Below are 19946 nucleotides of genomic sequence, written 5' to 3'. Positions count from 1 at the left end.
TACATTTTCGAACACCCCCCCTCCACCGAGCTAGAGCAGAACCCGCCACAAGATAGAGCAGAATCTACAGAGCTGGAGGCTGGGGTCGGAGGAGATCTTTTCCCATAGTAGCAGCAGCAGCAGCAGTAGATTTGATGGGTCAGGAACGATGGGATAAGCTTCGCTGCCATCAAGTATAAGTCAAACTATTCAAGAATATTTGTAGATCTTAAAAATCCCAACCTTAGACCTGTGTCATTTGATGGTTGTCTGCACCATTGGTGTGTAAATGGGTGAATGTAACACACTTTGTAAAGCTATTTGGATAAAGGCTTTATGCGAGACATTTGCCAAGTACTGTGTCAAATTGGTACACTTTTCTGTGCCATTAACTCACTTCGGAAGTATCTGTTCAGATGTAATATAGTAGTTATTACTACTAATAGTAATAGTTATTACTCTTTGACAGAGTACAAGTTGACATTGCAGATCTATATGGAGAGAAACGTACTCAGTTGCATGACATAAGGAGCAAGGATACCGCCCACTTTGGAAAACATGGAACAGGTGCCAACAGCTGTGTTTCTGATGGGTGTTGGGTACAGCTCTCCGGTGTAGGCAAAAATTGTTTGGAAACTGGTGGAAATGCACCATTTACCCAGCATCTCCAATGCTATGGACAGTTCAGGTAGACCTAAGCAAACAGAAGAATAGAAGAGAATAAAGAAGAATTTAGTTTCATCTTTAGACTGAGAAGGAGTTGTCTTGTAACTTCCAACAATCATTAGTTTCCTATGATAAAGTCCTATACAGTCACCTTGTGGCACCAGCTGAATGCTGTACATCATTCCTCCTCCGAGAGCCATACAGAGGATCACAGACAGCCGCCTGGGAAGATACTGCAGCGCCAGATAGCTGGAGAAGGACGCCGGCACCCCCACGGCTGCCGATATGAAACAGTTGAGAAAGCGGTCGCCGTGAAGACGGGATGTGTTCAGGGACAGAGCAAAGTAGCCAGTGTTTATAGTGAACCTGGGAGGGACACACACAGTAACAGTCTTTGTCCCAGCAGTAAGTACTGATCAATGTTTGACAGATGGATGGATGATGGCTAGATGAATGGGCAGATTGATAGATAGATATATGCACGCATATTATATATTAATTAATCAATATTTGAGCGGTGTAGCCGCTCCTATAAGTGGGTTTGGGACGCTGTACTGTGATTGGCTGATTGGTATTCAGACCCTTTGCTCAGTACTGTGATTGGCTAGCGAGACACATGATGAAATTAATAACCTATAAATAGCACCACTCACTCCAAAAAAAAATACTTTTTTTTTAAGTGAGCTTCCATCACTGTGATGACCACTGTTGTTTTTAAATAGCACCGCTCACTTCACACTGGGTGTGATTTCTTTTTTTTATATATATATATATATAGACACACACACACACACACACACACACACACACACACACACACACACACACACACACACACACACACACACACACACACACACATATATATATATATATATATATCCCTATAGATTCAGAACATTCACTAGAATACAGACCAAAACTGTACACTGTTCTGAAGCACACACACTGACTGTTATTACTGAATTTCCACAGATTTTTGCCAACCCCTTCAGCTTTTATTTTTGGGGCGGAACCGCCCCCTATAAGTGAGTTTTGGACACTGACCAATCCTGCACCGTGATTGGCCAATAGTCTACAACGCAGTCTACAACCCTAACCCTTCCACAGTCAATGCAAATCTATACTTTTGCAAAGTCAGCCAATCACATTACAGCTAGTGTCATCACCACTAGCTGTAATGTGATTGGCTGACTTTCCAAATTCAGGACTGTGATTGGCTAGCGAAACACATGACACATGTGCAGCCCTATGAATAGCAGTATGGACTTAAAAAACAGTCATCTTTCCTTTTTTTAAGTGAGTCATGTTGTGATGACCACACACCGCCCACTTCACACAGGGTGTGATTTTTACTGTGCTATTCTGTGAATTTGCAGTATTTTAACTTGAAAAAAAGTACAATTAGTGATACATTTTCGGAGGTCAAACATTCATCCCCACTGACATGCGCTCACATATTCAAACAGACAAAAGGCTCCCTCCCTTTTCCCTTTGCTACCGTCGGTCACAAGAGTGTCTGAATACACACACACTATGACCCACTATGAGACAGGTGACACATACTTAAAAAATCACACCCTGTGTGAAGGTAGCGGCGCCTTTGACACATTTTGTCATCGATATGTGTTTATAATGTGTTTATAGCCATGTGTCACGTGAAGCTTGACCAATCACTTTGTTGACGGGTCTGACCAATCAGAACGTTAACGGGTCTGACCAATCAGAGCGTTGACGGGTCTGACCAATCAGAGCGTTGACGGGTCTGACCAATCAGAGCGTTGACGGGTCTGACCAATCAGAGCGTTGACGGTGAACACGGACAAAGTCAGGTATAGAGCAGGATCCGCCGCTAAAAACTACTGGGAAAACGAAATGAAAGAAGTAACATTTCAAAGTAATGGGGATCTTAATAGGGAGATTTCTATTTCATACTTATAGACAAATACCCTACAGTATGTGTGATAAGGTGAGTGCAAAACAACCTGTGGATACTCACCACACTAGGAAGAGTATGAGTGTTGCGGTTCTGATTTTGGTGAACCTTAGCAGGTCTAGAACGCTGTGACGCTCCTCTGGGTCACATCTGTCCTTTGCCATGTCACTCTGCAGCAGTGGTGAAAAAAGTACTCAAATGTTTTACTTAAAGGTTCTATGACATTCATTTTCACATTTTTTTTAATGTTTATTTGGGGGTTTTATGACCTCAATTAGACCCAAAAAACCTAAACTTTGAACATTCAGTGGATTTTCTATGGTCTTGGGTTTTCTGAATAATTAGGCTGAAAAGTAATGTGTGATTGGCCCTGGACTTTGATGTCACAGTCCATTAATCCCGCCCCCTCTCCTCTGGGATTACAAATAGTATTTTATAGTGTTTAGGGAAGTGTTCACACAACACATGTATGAAAAATATGCAAGTGAAGAATTATCTATATTAGAAATAAATGTAATTGAAAAGGTTAAACAGTATGACTTAAAGTCAACTTACATCATAACCTTCAAGGATGACCTTCGGAGCCTCTACGTTGTTCTTCTTAGCAGCTTCTCTCAGTATGGCCTCAGCCTCCTCTATCCTTCCCTGGGAGATCAGCCACCGAGGAGACTCTGGGATGATCCTGCCTCGCAGGTAGGAGAGAGAAGGTCCACGCTTTGGTTATGGAACACAGTAGAGAGAGGTTCACGCTCAAACAGTCGGAAGGGCTTTACCTCAAAAGCAATTCATGGTCCCATACAGGTGATTACAGTGAACAGAAAATATCATCCTTTTAAAATGTAATAATTTTAAGAGAAAAAGAAGTCTCCAAAAAACTAAAATAACCTTACATTACATTACATCACGTTACGGTCATTTAGCAGACGCTTTTATCCAAAGCGACTATGCAATAAGTGCATTCAACATAGGTAGGCAAGAAAACTACTAATCACCGGAGGTTTTAAGTGCATTCTCTTCTAAAACAAGCAACTAAGAGTATACCTAGCGCTAAGGTAAAAGTGCACTATATCAGCTACCTACTTTCTTAAACAGATGAGAGAAATAGGAAAATCAAATGAACAAGAGCTAAAACCAATAAGTGTATAAAAATAAGTAAGATCCAATAAAACAAGAGCTCGTACAAATAATTGACAAGAAGTAGGCAAGGCTAAGTGGAAGGGTCAGGGTATTGTTTCCTGAAGAGATGGGTTTTCAGCCTGCGGCGAAAGATGGGCAGTGACTCTGCTGTCATGACATCAGTGGGAAGTTCATTCCACCACTGTGGGGCCAGAACAGAAAAAAGCTGTGACCGCATAGATCGGCCAGAAGGACCACTGAGTGACGGGGAAACCAGTCGCCCCGAGGCGGCAGACCGAAGTGGTCGGGCAGAGGTGTAAACCTCGACCATAGCCCGGAGGCTAGCACCAGGGTTTTAAACTGGATGCGAGCCACTACGGGGAGCCAGTGTAGAGAACGAAGAACGGGAGTTGTGTGGGAGAACTTGGGCCGGTTGAACACCAGACGAGCCGCAGCTTTCTGAACAAGCTCCAGAGGTCTAATAGTAGATGCCGGGGCACCAGCAAGGAGGGAGTTGCAGTAGTCCAGGCGGGAGATGACGAGAGGCTGGATGAGCACCTGCACTGCCTTCTCAGTGAGGAAGGGGCGAATCCTCCTGATTGTAGAGGAGGAATCTGCAGGACCACTGATGCGATGTTTGCGACAGTTGGTCGTTCAGGGTCACACCCAGATTCCTCGCAGTCCGAGTTGACGTCAGCACAGCATTATCAATGGTGATGGCCAGGTCTTGGTGAGGACAGCCCTTGAAAGTGCAATATCCCTTTAAGGATCAGTACCTGTTCTTTTTCTCCTGTAAAATGAAATAAAAAGTTATAAAATAAAATAAATACATGCAAGAAAAACCCTTTAGAATTTGAATTCATAAAAGAATGAAATGTGACGGTGGCCGACTGAGTCACATGTAACTGTGTCAATTTACTGGTAGAATAATGACACCCTTTAACTTATTCACAATTCGTCCACAACAATAAAATATCAGATGCACATTAAAGTGCGGGGTGCGTAATTGTTGTGTATACCAATGGAATAAAATGATTAAACTTTGCAGACTACGCCACCTAGGTTTGAATGGAGGAGCCTAGGAACTCCTTAAATAACTCTTTTCTTTTCAACAGGCTACACACAGGTTCGAGGTAACTGGGTAAGTACTTAGACTTTAGGAGAACAACACTTTTAAAACCAAGGAGGAACTGAGATCGACACAGTGGATAAAAAGGGGTAAACATACATTTATTATAATTGTCCCTGATACAAGAGGCCTCTGTGCCTTTAAAACAAATACCAAATAAACAGCAGTCCTAAAATATAAACCCTAACATCCTATGGCGCCTCTAACCTAAACTAAAATACATTCAATACAAAACTAAAATGCAACAATGGGCGGAAACAATAATAATAGCAGAGCGCAAATAATTAGCAAATAGGCAACAATACTCTGCGTGAGTAAAGTGTGGTGCTAAATAAAGTGCGTTTCAATACTATTTCTAATTAGGCCAGTTCAAGTGCAACACCAGGGGTTTCTTCGGCCAATAGCAATGTGCAAATAATAGCAATAGTGCATCAAATATATATCAAATATATGTGCTATTAAAATACAATGAAATGCTATAAATAAGTAAGACAATGTGTGTGCGAATGCTGGGGGAAAGAGGTAGAGGGAAGACAAGCCAGGACTCTTCAATATTCGTCTGTTTCTTTCTCCGTCTGAAAATACAGAAGCAATGGGGCCAGTTCATCTGTTTCCAGACAAGATACCGTGGCTGCTAGCAGTAGTGGCTATCACAAACACGAGTGTTGCATGGATTGAAAACTTACTCCGAAGGCAGCGAAAAGCTGCCTACTGATGGAGTTGCGCGTTGCAACACTTTAGCCTCTCTGTCGTCCGCTCCACTCCAGGCCCTGCTTCGCTCCTTATAAGGTCTGGTCTCTGCTGCTGTCTCTCCTTCCCCTCTTTCTACGGGTCTTTCTGTAATGGAGCCGTCTGCCAATGTTTGCTCGTTCTCTCCGTGGCTGGCAGCACGCGCTCTCCCGTCTCTCTTGCCCTTTACCTCGGCTACGCACTGGGACTTTGTGTGTCGCACCGGTTCTTTCACACACACTCTGAGACTGAGACCTGGCAACCCTGACGTAGCCCTGACGGTAAGCGTGTTACGTCACTTCCTATACTGTCTGCGACGCTAGCGAGACGTGCATCGTTTAGCTGCGCAAGACGCTAACGTTGATATTATTGTATTGTTGTGATTTGAACACACACTATCACTGCTAACTACTACCCTATCTCTCTACTGTGTGGCGACTTTATCGCTGCTTGGGCTGACTGTCTAGCTAAAGGACTAACTTTGCCGTTGGCTGTTGGCTTCACAGTTAGCCTAGCTTTAGCTTTAGCTTAGCGGCTACTTTGGGCTGCTGGGCGATGGCTTCTCTCTCCTTCCCCCCCTCCTTCCCCCCCGGGTTCCCGTCTCGCTCTCATCCTCGCTCCTGTGCTGTATGTCAAATGCATAGTTACAGCTCCGACGCCTTTATTGGATGTACGGATGTTTGTGTCAAGTGCAGTTTGTTTGCAGCGCTGGAGGAGAGGCTCTGGCGGCTAGAGGAAACCATGTCTAGTGGTGCTCACTTTAGCCTAGCCTCTGCTCCCGTGCAACAGGGAACAGGGGGACATTACCAGCCACGGTCACCGACCGTGACTGATCATAGTCCCCACACGCACCCTACGACCCAAGACGGCTGGGTGACTGCTCCTGGTCGTAAGCGTAGAAATAAACAAAAGCACACGGGACACCAACCACTTCACGTTTCAAACAGATTTTCCCCACTCGCTGCTACACCCGTTGAGTTTAGCAGTGAGACGTCAGCCCCACTCTGTGACACGCCCCCTCCGCGTGTCACTGAGAATAAAACTCTGGTTATTGGTAGTTCTATAATGAGAAACGTGAAGTTAGTGACACCAGGGACCATAGTCAAATGCATCCCCGGGGCCAGAGCGGGCGACATCGAATCAGATTTAAAAATGCTGGCTAAAATTAAACATAAACGTTATGATACAATTGTAATCCACTGCGGTGGCAATGCGGTGGCAATGCGGTGGGGCGGCCATAGCTGGGTGGTTAGTGAGCACGCCTAGGGAACCAGAGGCCCTGGTTGCCCCAGGTTCGATTCCAGGCCATCCCAGCATATGCGTCGATGAAATGAAATTTGTCCCTGAGCAAGACTCTTAACCCCTAATTGCTCACAGGTTCTCATTGGAAACAAGACCACAAGGACTTTCATGAACGACCTGTTAAAAAGGAATTATCCTTATATATTACACGACGTAAGAGATCAGAGATCACAAAGATAAATATTGAGTCTGTGTGCACATACGCAAAGACAATGTCGGACTCCGTAGTTTTCTCTGGTCCCCTGCCAAATATGATTGGTGATGAGATGTACAGCCGTATGTCTTCATTCAACCGCTGGTTATCAAGGTGGTGTCCAGATAATAACGTGGGCTTTATAAATCATTGGCAAACTTTCGAGGGGAAAACTGGTCTGATGGGGAGAGACTGCATACATCCAACTTGGGATGGTGCGGCGCTCATCTCTAGAAATATAGACTTGAGCATCTGGTTGGCATTAAGGGTGCTGCATTGAACTGGTTTGAGTCCTATCTGTCTGACAGATTTCAATTTGTAAACGTTAACGATACACCTTCACTACGCGAAAAGGTTAAATACGGAGTCCCACAAGGCTCTGTACTTGGACCAATACTATTTACTCTATATATGCTTCCTCTAGGTGAGATAATTAGGAAACACTCTATAAATTTCCATTGCTATGCAGATGATACACAATTATATCTATCAATGAAGCCAGATGAAACGGATCAACTGGCTAAACTTCAAGCATGTCTTATAGACATCAAGAGTTGGATGACCCGTAATTACCTACTCCTCAACTCGGACAAAACTGAAGTTATTGTACTTGGCCCTAAGCACCTCAGAGATAAATTAGCCGATGAGAATTTTACCCTAGATGGTATTACCTTGACCTCCAGGGCCACTGTAAAAAAATCTGGGAGTCACGTTTGACCAAGACATGTCCTTTCAGTCCCACATAAAACAAATTTCAAGAAATGCCTTTTTTCACCTGCGTAATATTGCAAAAGTTAGGCACATTCTGTCCCAAAATGATGCAGAAAAACTTGTCCACGCATTACTTCTAGGCTGGACTATTGCAACGCCTTACTATCAGGCTGCCCAAATAAATCCCTAAATAGCCTGCAGCTTGTCCAGAATGCCGCTGCGCGCATACTGACAGGAACCAGAAGAAGAGATCATATCACTCCTTCATTGGCCTCTTTGCACTGGCTCCCGGTTAAATACAGAATCGAGTTTAAAGTTCTCCTCCTCACATACAAGGCTCTCAATGGACAGGCACCAATATATCTCAAAGAACTCATCGAGCCCCATAAACCAACCAGAACACCACTGCGCCCACAGTATGAAAAAATGCTTACGGCTCCAGGAAACCCCAAAAAAGTTAGAACAGGAGGCAGAGCATTTAAGTTTCAGGCACCTCAGCTGTGGAACCTTCTCCCAGTCTCAGTCCGCAAAGCAGACACACTCTGTATATTTAAGACTAGACTAAAAACCTTTCTCTATGATAAAGCCTATAGCCGAAGTGTATAGACTCAGTCACCCTATAGTTATCCTCTCTCCCCTCCCCACCCTCCCCCCCTCTCCCCTCTCGTCCTCTCTCTTCTCGTTCTCCCTTTGGTTGTGTGGGTTTGTGTCCCAATGGTACAATCGTAATTAACCCTGTACGGATTCACGCTCTAGTAAGGCCTGCCACTAATTCTACAACCGGGGACCCGCTCCCCGGAGATTCTTTTATTTCCCACGTCGCAGGTCCATGGACTGTCAATACGGACCCCCAGCTGCGGCTCAAGACTGTGACTGCGGACCGGGCCTCTCCATGGAGCACGACCGTGGATTTCTACTACACTGCACTATACCACTATACTATATATACTGTATATTATCTTAATATTCTTATATTATACCATTATATACTACATACACATTATTGCTGTACTATATTATACTATCATATATATCATATATTACACTATTATATGTGCTACTATTGTTACTGTTACTACCTGCACTGTATCTCTCTCTCTCTGTCTCTGTCTCTGTCTCTGTCTGTCTCTCTCTCTCTCTCTCTCTCTCTCTCTCTCTCTCCCTCTCTCTCTCCTCTTTCCCCCGACACGGTCGAGGCAGAAGGCCGCCACCCTAGATCCTAGGGCCTGCCTGACGTTTCTTCCAGTTAAGAGGGAGTTTTTCGTTGCCACTGTCGCAAAAATTGCTTGTTCAGGGTGGGATTGTCGGGTCTCTTCTCTACATGTAAAGTGTCTTGAGACAACTTGTTGTGATTTGACACTTTAATAAAATTGAATTGAATTGAATTGAATTGACACTCCTGCTCTCCTTCCTACTCGCTCGCTCTCCTTTTTGAAACGACCGGTCTACTCGTTTCACGAGAGACACCGCGCCCTCCTCCGTCGTGGTTGGCTGTTGGTGACGTGACCTGCTGTGGGATTGGGCCGTGGGGACCACGCCCGAGTTTCGGTCAATCTCACAGCTGTTCGCTGTCATTGTCAATCGGGGCGTGGGGACCGGGGGAAAACATGTCCATCATAATAAATACAGTGCTTTCATCAACAATAAGGTTAAAAGGAGGGTTAAGATGATGAAACAGTGCATTAATATAAATAACAAAAAATAATAATAACATCCCGTTTTCCACCCTGTCACAAAAAGAAACTATTAGCATCTATACTACAGTGGGCTGTCACAGGTAATAGTGATAACATTAAGTCCCCCGATAGTATAGAGTAAAAAAAACCTCAGTAGTGATGGTTATTCTACAATGACTGTAACTCACCACCAGAGGGGCATGTAGAGCAGGCCAGGCAGAGATAAAGCCAGCAGAAGATGCCTCCAGTTCCTTATGAAATAAGCAAAGAGAGGCAGCATCATGTAGCCAGAAGTAAAGAACAGATTCACTCCCAGAGTCACAAACAGGACACGTACTTTTCCGGACAAGATCTCAGCACCTGGAGGGAAGCAGAGGGAGAGAAATACACCAAAATAAAACACGTTTATCGGCTAGAGCTCCTCCGTTCCACAGATTGCCATAAACCTAGACCAGGGGTGATGCAACTTTGATGATGGAGGGGGCCACTATATTTCCACACTTACTCCAGAGGGTAAGTATTTTTTGATTTTATAATAGAATGTTAATACTATAGTCATTAAGCTACTATAATATAGACTGAAGTAATTAAAGCGGGTCATGTTTGCATGCTTGGAATTGTAACAGCTGAAATCAATAATTTACCAGTATTCCAATATTAACCTGCGGGCCGCATTAAGTGAAGGTGGGGGCGGCATGTGATCCCCGGGGCGCCAGTTGCCCATGTTTGACCTAGACCATACATGGGCAACTGGCGGCCCGGGGGCCAAATGCGGCCCCAAAAGAATAACCAATCTACAAGCTCAAAACGTGTTGCACTGTGACACGTTTTGTTTGAACTTGTAGATCGGCTATTTGTGCTACTTTTATGTGACATCATTTATGAAAAAAGTAAAAATACGGAGATAAGAGGTGTCTGCCCGACAGTATATACATTGTGGCCCTCTGGAGTGACAGTGGAAATATAGTGGCCCTCTCCATAATCAAAGTTGCATCACCCCTGACCTAGACACTGTATTTTGCAATAATATCGATATGCACAGTATGTCTAATGTATCGTTTCATTGCATTCCTAATGCTGGAGTTGCAGGCCGAAAATAGCAGATCTACAAGCTACCACAACAAGTGTTGTGAGCTTGTTGGTCAGTTATTTTCAGCCATGACTCGATCGCACAACAAAGTATAAATCAGGCTTAAATAAGTTAAATAGTAGGCTACATGTTACATTCAGCACATTCCCATCCATTCTCAACATCTGAGTAGTTGTTACATACCTAAGACAAAAGCAGCAATATGGTTGGAGTTCTGTCCCAAAGCAACGATGAAGAAGAGGATAGAGAACACCGCCCACGAGGGAGAGAAGATTTGGACAAAGGTAAAAAACATCTGGACTGCCATAGTTGCAAACATAACAGGCTTTCTTCCAAACCTAAAAAAAAAAGAGTGTGTTTTGTTTCTCTTTCCTTTGCTATTTACAATTTATATGTTAGCAGTGGTGGAAAAAAGTACTCAAACGTTTTACTTTAGTAGCAATACCACAATATTAGAAATACTCTGTTACAAGTAAAAGGCCTGTGTTCAAAATGTTAATTGTGTAAAAGTACTATATTTGCCTCTGAGATATAGTGGAGTAGAAGTAAAAGTATTGAATATTGGAAATACTCCAGTAAAGTAAAAAAAATACCTCAAAAGTGTACTTAAGTACAATACTTGAGTAAATATACTTAGCTACTTTCCACCTCTGCATGTTAAGACATTTTGCAGATGCGCATATCTAGGCGGACAACTTACAAAGTGCAAGATCAAAGTAAATGGCTGGAACCCTAGTCAACAAATGATAGGGTCAATGATCACGTAAATAGAGTACAAAGAAAAACAATGACGTACATAGTAAGAAGGCAGGTGAGGCAAACATTATAATCTGTGGACAAGCAAACCGCATACTAAATGTTGTGACGTTATGTGCACAATAACTAGTGGTGTAAAGTAACTAAGTGCATTTACTCAAGTACTGTACTGAAGTACAATTTTGAGGTACTTTTACATTTACTGGAATATTTCCAAATGTCTATACTTTTACTTCTACTCCACTACATCTCAGAGGCAAATATTGTACTCAAAGGCCTCAAAAGAGGCCTTTGAGCAGTTATAACAATAAAAAAAAGTTGTCGTTCTACTAAAACATTATCTAGAAGTGGTACTTTCACCCAACATACACGTTCACAGATAAAATAAGTTATCTTCTTTTTAATAGGCCAGCCATACACATCTGGACAAAGGGTGAAACTGTTAGTTATTATTGGTGGATTATAAACCAGATAAACCAACGATAACACAGGATAACCCATCCTGAAGGTCAAAGGGTGCAGTCACATGACCATGACCATGAATCATTATGTCACACATGGGCATTATTAAATCAGCATGTCATGGGTTTCATATACCTGTCTGAGATCTGTCCAGAGGAGAAGGCTCCACACAGAACTCCCAGGAAGTACACTGAGGAGGTGAACGGTTGCTTCCACTGGTTGCTGCATACCAGGTCAAACTGCAGGTTGAGAATTTACAGTAAAGAAAGATTGACACTTCCGGGTGCACCTTTGATTAAAATAAAGTTGTATTCACTAGAGTTCAAGGCTCAAGGTTCAACTTTATTGTCAACAATAGAGGGTATGCGTGTGACATCATCATCAAACCCGGAAGTTATGCAGGAATGCCTACTGAGTGGCAAAAAAATATTTCCTGGCCTTGAAACGCATGCATCCAAACATAAAAGTCCTATCTGATTGCATTAAACAACGTTAAACTCACTTTGCATGTTGCTATGCCACTCGATTTGCCACTCGATGTGCTATTCACTTTAAGCATGCGCATACCCTCTATACCAATTACAAGTAAAAGGCATGTGAAATTCATTGTACGCTAAAGTTATGGATTGTGTAGCATTAACTTAAAAGTGTAAACACATGCACGCACACCAGTGGTGGAAAGTAACTAAGTACAATTACTTAAAGGAGCATTTCACCCCTGGAAGAAACTGCAATCACTCAATGGTAATAGTATTTGTAGTAGATAACAGTAGCACAATTTAAAATTTGCACCCTATGGCCAGAAAATTAATGAAATCTGTGTGTTTGACTAGGTTTTGACTGGACTGCTTATTACTACAATGACCATAATGCTTTTGGTGCTGACGTGTCAGAAGAGGCCCAAAATGCGGTTACCCGGCTGGTAGATGTTACAAAAGTAGTGGAGGAGAAGAGAGACGTCTCGGACACAGAGTTTCCATCATGATTCTGTTTATTCATCATAGCAGCAAACAGCATAGAGCCAGGGGCAGAAGCCCCTGTCCCACACACAGCCTCACGTCGTGTGAGACTGTCCTAGTACTGAGTTACATTTTAGTTCAGCTTTTATAACACAATAGCTTCACATTAGAATGCAAGGGTTAGTACTGTCTCTCTATCTTCCCCTGCTCAAGGTGTTAGCAGGATGGGAAGACAAAGACATTTAAATGACTGTACTTCACAGCTGCATGCAGTGTCCCTGATTGATTAGCAGACGCCAGTCTGGGCCTGAGTCAAAACATGATTATTCTGACTTTAGTAGGTTACATTTCACAGTTCCATCTATTTTACTTTAGCCATCTATTTTTACTTGCATACTGGTATATTAAATATGACCAGATACGACAGTGCACTGCCCCTCCTTGTGGCAGGGGAGGTTCGGTGTGGGTGGGATCTCCAACAACAACGTTGAAACAGCATGGCAGTGTTGCCATGTCTGCTTATTATAAGCGGCTTCTTTCTAAAATGTAGTTGATATTTGGGCTTGTTTCTAAATGTTTTGATTGTTGTTTAAACCAGTGGTTCTCAAACATGTTCATGTAGTTCATGTATTTCATCTGAAATTATAATTTGTGCCAGGGAGCCCCTAACAAATATGTGTGTGTCAAAAATATTCCACATTTTGCACTTTTTCCCCCTCAAGATTTATTTGTAAATAGCAGATCTACAAGCTCACAATGGGTCGCGAAGCGTTGGGAGCTTGTAGATCGGCAATTTTCAAATATATAATATCCCATGTCTAGGTAAAGTGCTCTTGGCCTAGTTATCGTCTTTTGGGTTTGTTTTCATAGACCTGGTTGCTTAATTCTCTCACAATATTTGGCAACACTGACTGAAGAACGGACACGTTCATCTAGTTACATATATGTCCAAGGATTCGTTAGTGATGTCATATCACTGACAAATCCTTGCTATCTTCATACAGTTCTACTTCCGTGTCGCATAGTAGTGACATCACTGTCGAATCCTTGGTATTTTTATCCTAGCCTTTCGCGACGGTTTGTTTACCAGCGCTGCCACTACACGCTGTCTTTTTTTTTCACGCTTGCGCTTATGAAACACTACAAAGGATTATTATTTCATGTCAACATTCAAGTACAACTATCAGAAGATAACTCAGGTAAAGTCTCACTCTGCAGGGGGGTTTGTCCGCTGGGCGCAGCTAATGGGAGTGACTGGCCGTGTGGGGACACCCCATTGGGTCGGTCTTTGGAGCTGGTCTGTGTGAGACGCGTCGAGACAACACGTAGTGCGGAAAAGGAATGACATAACTTCTCGTGACGTAAATAACGTCACGAGAAGTTCGAAGATTACTAGATATCTCAAAACACAGATCATACACAAAAATAATAATAATTGAGTCCTAAACTTCATTACCATTGGGTCAGTTTCTTCCAGGGGTGAAATGTCCCTTTAAGTACAATGTTGAGGTATTTGTACTTTACTGGAGTATTTCCAATTTTCAATACTTTTACTTCTACTCCACTACATCTCAGAGGCAAATATTGTACTTTTACTCTGTACTGTACTGTACTGTACTGTACTGTACTGTACTGTACTGTACTGTACTGTACTGTACTGTACTTATTTGACAACTTTAGTTACTAGTTACTTTAGATTTTGATTATTATTACAAAACATACAGATGTGCCACTTCAAAACTTCACATGTCCTGCCATCGCCAAGACAGTACATTTTCAGGGGATTCCCAGGGCAATAAGAGGGACAAAGAAGGGCATTTAAAATACTGAATTATTTTGATGATCACTGCTTTTATGATGCTAATTAATTTGAGCAACTGGTCAAATCACCTTTCCTCATAATGAGTCTGACACGTTCTTCAACACACATTCTTTTGTTCTCATGTATATGGATGTCTGTTGAAGGGAAAAACGGGGGTGTGTAGTGACAACTTCTTTTCAGGGGCAAAACAGTGCATTTTAAGGGCAGAAAAGGGAGGAAAAAAATGCATTTTCAGGGCACTATCAGGGAAAGAACAGTAACGTGTGAAGTTTTGAAGTGGCACATCTGTACATTAACCACTTCAGCCCTATATACATTTCGGCCATTTGAAAATAGACGATCTACGAGTTCAAAATGCGACGCATTGTGAGCTTATAGATATGCTATTTTCAAAAGATTTGTATGCATTTTATACTTTTGAAAACTTTCTGCATAATGAGTACTTTCTACTTTTGTACTTCGAGTGTATTTTGATACCAACACATTTGAGCTTTTTGGACTTTTACTTGTAACAAAGTATTTCTATATTGCAGTATTGATACTTTTACTTAAGAAATGTGAGTACTTTTTCCACCACTGACGCACACACACACACACACACGCACGCACTGACCTCCGTGACGATGGTGGACTGGTAGATGTCTTGGCTGTAGCTCCATCCGTCCACACAGCTCTCCTGTCTCAGTTCAGTGAGGTTCACGTCCCGACCGGGGATGTAGCCCAGAGCAGACAGGTTCCTGACCTCGTCCAGTCTGTACCGGTGGCATCGGCTCTGCTCCTCCTGTCCGTTCACCACCTTGTCAAATATAATAACCTCTATTACAGTGCAATAAGCCGTATGTATGGTATGTATGGTGACCAGGGATGCACCGATATGGAAATACTGGACCCCTACCGATACCGATAAATTAACAATTTGACCAATAACAGATAGCCGATACTGATGTATATTAACGAATGGAAACATGTCGTAAAGCATTGGTTCTCAAAGTGGGGTCCGGGGACCCCCAGGGGTCCTTGGGGGAGTGCCAGGGGGTCCCCAGCAAAATTAGTTAATAAAGCATTACTATCATTTTAACCCCTTTATCCATATTTTAGACTTTGGCTATTCAAAAATAGCAGATCTACAAGCTCATAGCACTCATAGCCGCACTATGAGCTTGTAGATCTGCTATTTTTTTTAAATCATGAAAATTTGTGCAAATCTTTGAATATATATTTTTTAAAGCGAACATTTGTACTCAAATCTTTGCTTCTGGGGGTCCCTGGAACAAAATATTTTGAGATGGGGATCCGTAGCAAAATACAGTACATGTCATGTTGGGGGTCCTTGACAAAAAGTTTGAGAACCACCGTCATAAAGAACAATACACTGGCGTCAGGTGCTCACCTCTACTGGGATGATGGCCTTGCGCCACTCTGCAGTTAGGTTGACATCTGGAACCAGGCAGTGGTGGCGGGGGGTGTCAGCCAGGAAGATGACAGAGAAGGAACTGAAGCCATTTGGAATGGTGCTGGCACAGAGCAGGAAGAACACGATCTGCTGGAAGCGTCCCCACTGTCCAAGGAAGGCTGTGGTCTCCTCATAGTCCTTCATGGCCAAAGACCCAGTAGTCTGAGAATGAAGAGAATCAAAATTCAAGAATCTCCTCCTCTTGCTGACATTAAATACCTCATCTAGTCATGTGATGTGTCAGTCCAATGGTCAACAATGGTCCCAAGAAATACAATTCTTGGAAACTAATTCTTGGAAACTATCCAAGACCTCCTCATAACCCCTCATAGCCCCAGGCCCAGGAATCTCCTATTTTTTGCTGCCGCCGACAACAATACGTAACGTCTTCCTGGTTTAATGTCTTACCCCTCTATTTACACTACTACTGTAGATAGACTTTGATCCATGTTCTGCTGTCTATTACTAGTGGCAGAGATAAAGAGAGAGTGGCAGAGATAACGGCTGAAAATCCAGTTGTAACACTGACATTTAGAAATAGTGCCTGTACCCCCTGTGCAGGATTTCCTGCAGGAAAAAAGTTAGGCCCGGTGCTAGGCCAGGGGAGAGTCATGCGCAATTTTTTTTTTTTTTAGGAATTCATTAATTAATTCTTATTTTTTTGTTTTTGAGTTGGTGTGATGATGGAAAACACAACTACATTATGCTATTGTTAGTCACACGTATTCAACATTGTGTTAAGCTTTGTACCAGTGTTGATTTTTCAATTTAAGTCCAGTTCACCCTCGTTAGTTTTAATCATATTTAGTCAACCTCATCCTGTTTTTATTTAGTCATGTTTTAGTGGACTAAAAGTCGAGCATTTTAGTCTTTATCTGAGTCCAACAAAACATTAAGTATTTAGTTTAGTTACAGTCAACAAAAACGGTTTACATTTTAGTCAATGATAAATCTTTTAGTCTACTTCATTCCATGCAAACCTGGCATTTAGATTTGACCACACTGATCCCAGTACAACCCAACACTAAACACCTGGTTATAGAACAGGGGACAAAACAGAGTCAGAGAGCCTGACTCTCTGGGCTGGCCCGTGTGAGACTGAATCTGAGCACTGAGGGGTTGCCTCAGAGTGTCATCTCGGTTCACTCGGTTACTCGTAAAACCTACGTCGGGTAATAGCAGAGGTTCGAGCTATGGTGTGTGGAAACTCACACTAAACCTTATCAGGCCTCCTTGACAGTCATTATGTCCTTCTACATGGGGCGTCTGGTGCTCGAAACTGCGTTGCTGATAGCCTTAGTGTCCACTATAGGTATCAGTGACCTTCACGCTCTGTCAACACATGACGAGTGTATGCAGTTTAGTGATGGGAACGGTTAATAGCAACGTATTACTTAATTTGCTATTAAATGCCTTGATGTCATATTCAACCATAGGCCTAATACTGCCTATGATTTTGTTATTAACCTGCTGTAGCCAATGGGATATTTCTCATGTTATTTTAACAGGCTTAAAGACATATCTGTCAGGAAAAGAGACAATGAGAGAGATTTGAAAAAGAAGTGGAAAGCCAACTATTAGGAGGATAGGTTAAAACTGCAACAATTACATTGTTTCATTTTGAACCATTGCTTTTAAAACAAGCTTGTAAATAACCGTGTGTTCTAAGTTGATGCTGTAGTAGACTACTCCTATTTAGCTTTTGCTTAGATCAACAATGCTGCAGCGGTTCCTTTGAACATTGTCTCTCAACAAAATAAATGTCCGTGACCGCATTGTTCAATAACAGCGTAGCCTACCCTATAATGTATTCACATGCTGCATGAGCAGTGCTGTGTGACAGCGTCCCAATTTGTGGGACGCCTGAAAAGTCATGTAAATGTGAGACTGTCCCACGCAATGGGGGACATCTGGTCACCCTAAATACACAACGTGCAGTGATGCAAACCCCAGCGATGGTGGGGACAATGGCATTACCATGTGGCTCTAAAGGGGGTTGGGCAACTTGGATGATGGAGAGGGCCTCCATATGTCCACACTCTGTCGAGCAGAAACTCCATATCTCCATATTTTTACTTTTTCCTGTAAATGAATGCTGTACTTTGCCATTCTATGTCGCACAAAAGTAGCAAAAATAGCTGATCTACAAGCTCAAAACACATCGCTAAGCTGCAATTTTTGTATTAGAATCCTGAAAATGCAATGTTTTATTTCATTTCAAATGCAGTTAGTTATACTTATGTTAACTTTATAAACTTAAATACAAATACATTGGACATAAAACAGAATTTTAATACTAGTCATTAAGCTACTACTAATATTAAAGCGGGACATGTTTGCATGTTTGGAATTGTAACAGCTGAAATCAATAATATATCAGTATTCCGGCCCCCGGGGCTGCCAGTTGCCCATGTACAATCCACTAGTTATTATCATTTGGTCTGAATTAAACTCTTAAAGTAAATATACAAAACGATATCACAGTTCACATCATAAACTTGCCCGAATATATTTGTTCAAACTTTTAGCGACAAAGTTTGAACGACAGTTTTACCTGTAAACGGGGGCAAAGGGTGAGTGAATGAATTCACACGACGTCTGTTCTTCTCAAACACCACAGTGTATCTGATGAGGAGACAGCGCCGTTCTCCTCTACCAGAGTGTAGAGGAGAGTTATGAAACTAGCGTTGACTCCCATTGTAAATAATGGAATGCGGTCTGTCTCAATAGCCCATAGCAGGCCGCTTTACGGCACGATCAAAGCGTGACGTTGTGGGTAAAAGATCTATTCGGCCTGCGCGATTTGTTCGGAGTCCTGCGCCTGCGACTGATGTCACACAATATGATTGGCTGTACGTCTGAACGATGACGTGGCATATTGCAATTGGCTTGTGGCTTTTTTTTCTTTTCAAAACTTTATTGAACACTGTTACAAATCAGTATTGCACAGAACAATGACTGACTGTATGTGTACTGTGTACTGTGAGTGTGAAATCCTGTCTTCTTGGTAATAGTCCATGGATCAGAGCCCCGAATTGAGCCATGATTGTCACGCATGTACACCTCTGCTGTACGATCGCCCCTGGCAGCTGTCGTTACGCAGGAACATGCTAATGCAGCGCAGGCAGGGGACAACACCCAGAGAGCCTGACTCTCTGGGCTGGCCCGTGTGAGACTGAATCTGAGCACTGAGGGGTTGCCTCAGAGTGTCATCTCGGTTCACTCGGTTACTCGTAAAAAACCTACGACGGGTAATAGCAGAGGTTCGAGCTATGGTGTGTGGAAACTCACACTAAACCTTATCAGGCCTCCTTGACAGTCATTATGTCCTTCTACATGGGGCGTCTGGTGCTCGAAACTGCGTTGCTGATAGCCTTAGTGTCCACTATAGGTATCAGTGACCTTCACGCTCTGTCAACACATGACGAGTGTATGCAGTTTAGTGATGGGGACGGCTAATAGCAACGTATTACTTAATTTGCTATTAAATGCCTTGATGTCATATTCAACCATAGGCCTAATACTGCCTATGATTTTGTTATTAACCTGCTGTAGCCAATGGGATATTTCTCATGTTATTTTAACAGGCTTAAAAACATATCTGTCAGGAAAAGAGACAATGAGAGAGATTTACATACGACGTCTGTTCTTCTCAAACACCACAGTGCATCTGATGAGGAGACAGCGCCGTTCCCCTCTACCAGAGTGTAGAGGAGAGTTATGAAACTAGCGTTGACTCCCATTGTAAGAATGGAATGCGGAAGTGCTCTGTCTATCTCAATAGCCCATAGCAGGCCGATTTGCGGCGCGATCAAAGCGTGACGTTGTGGGTAAAAGATCTATTCGGCCTGCGCGATTGGTTCGGAGTCCTGCGCCTGCGACTGATGTCACACAATATGATTGGCTGTACGTCTGAACGATGACGTGGCATATTGCGATTGGCTTGTGGCTTTTTTTTCTTTTCAAA

General features: G+C 42.7%; 1 protein-coding gene across 1 annotated transcript in view; it reads right to left on the bottom strand.

The window, feature by feature from the left end:
* The window catches only part of LOC311037214 (organic cation/carnitine transporter 2-like), a gene marked incomplete at both ends in the record, with an annotated part of 55848 nt that extends 39725 nt beyond the window's left edge, over positions 1–16123 (bottom strand). The window contains 9 exons of the mRNA XM_084046334.1: positions 491–673; positions 797–1011; positions 2645–2751; positions 3137–3263; positions 9626–9797; positions 10711–10865; positions 11881–11984; positions 15140–15322; positions 15917–16123. Of these exons, the coding sequence (XP_083902460.1) occupies positions 491–673; positions 797–1011; positions 2645–2751; positions 3137–3263; positions 9626–9797; positions 10711–10865; positions 11881–11984; positions 15140–15322; positions 15917–16123 (1453 nt within the window). The remainder of the gene's footprint in view (positions 1–490; positions 674–796; positions 1012–2644; positions 2752–3136; positions 3264–9625; positions 9798–10710; positions 10866–11880; positions 11985–15139; positions 15323–15916) is intronic.
* Positions 16124–19946: the final 3823 nt, after the last annotated feature.

This window comes from Gymnoscopelus microlampas, assembly GCF_963454915.1.
Source record: "Gymnoscopelus microlampas genome assembly, chromosome: 21".
NCBI lineage: Eukaryota > Metazoa > Chordata > Actinopteri > Myctophiformes > Myctophidae > Gymnoscopelus > Gymnoscopelus microlampas.
This window is presented reverse-complemented; position numbering and strand designations above follow the sequence as displayed.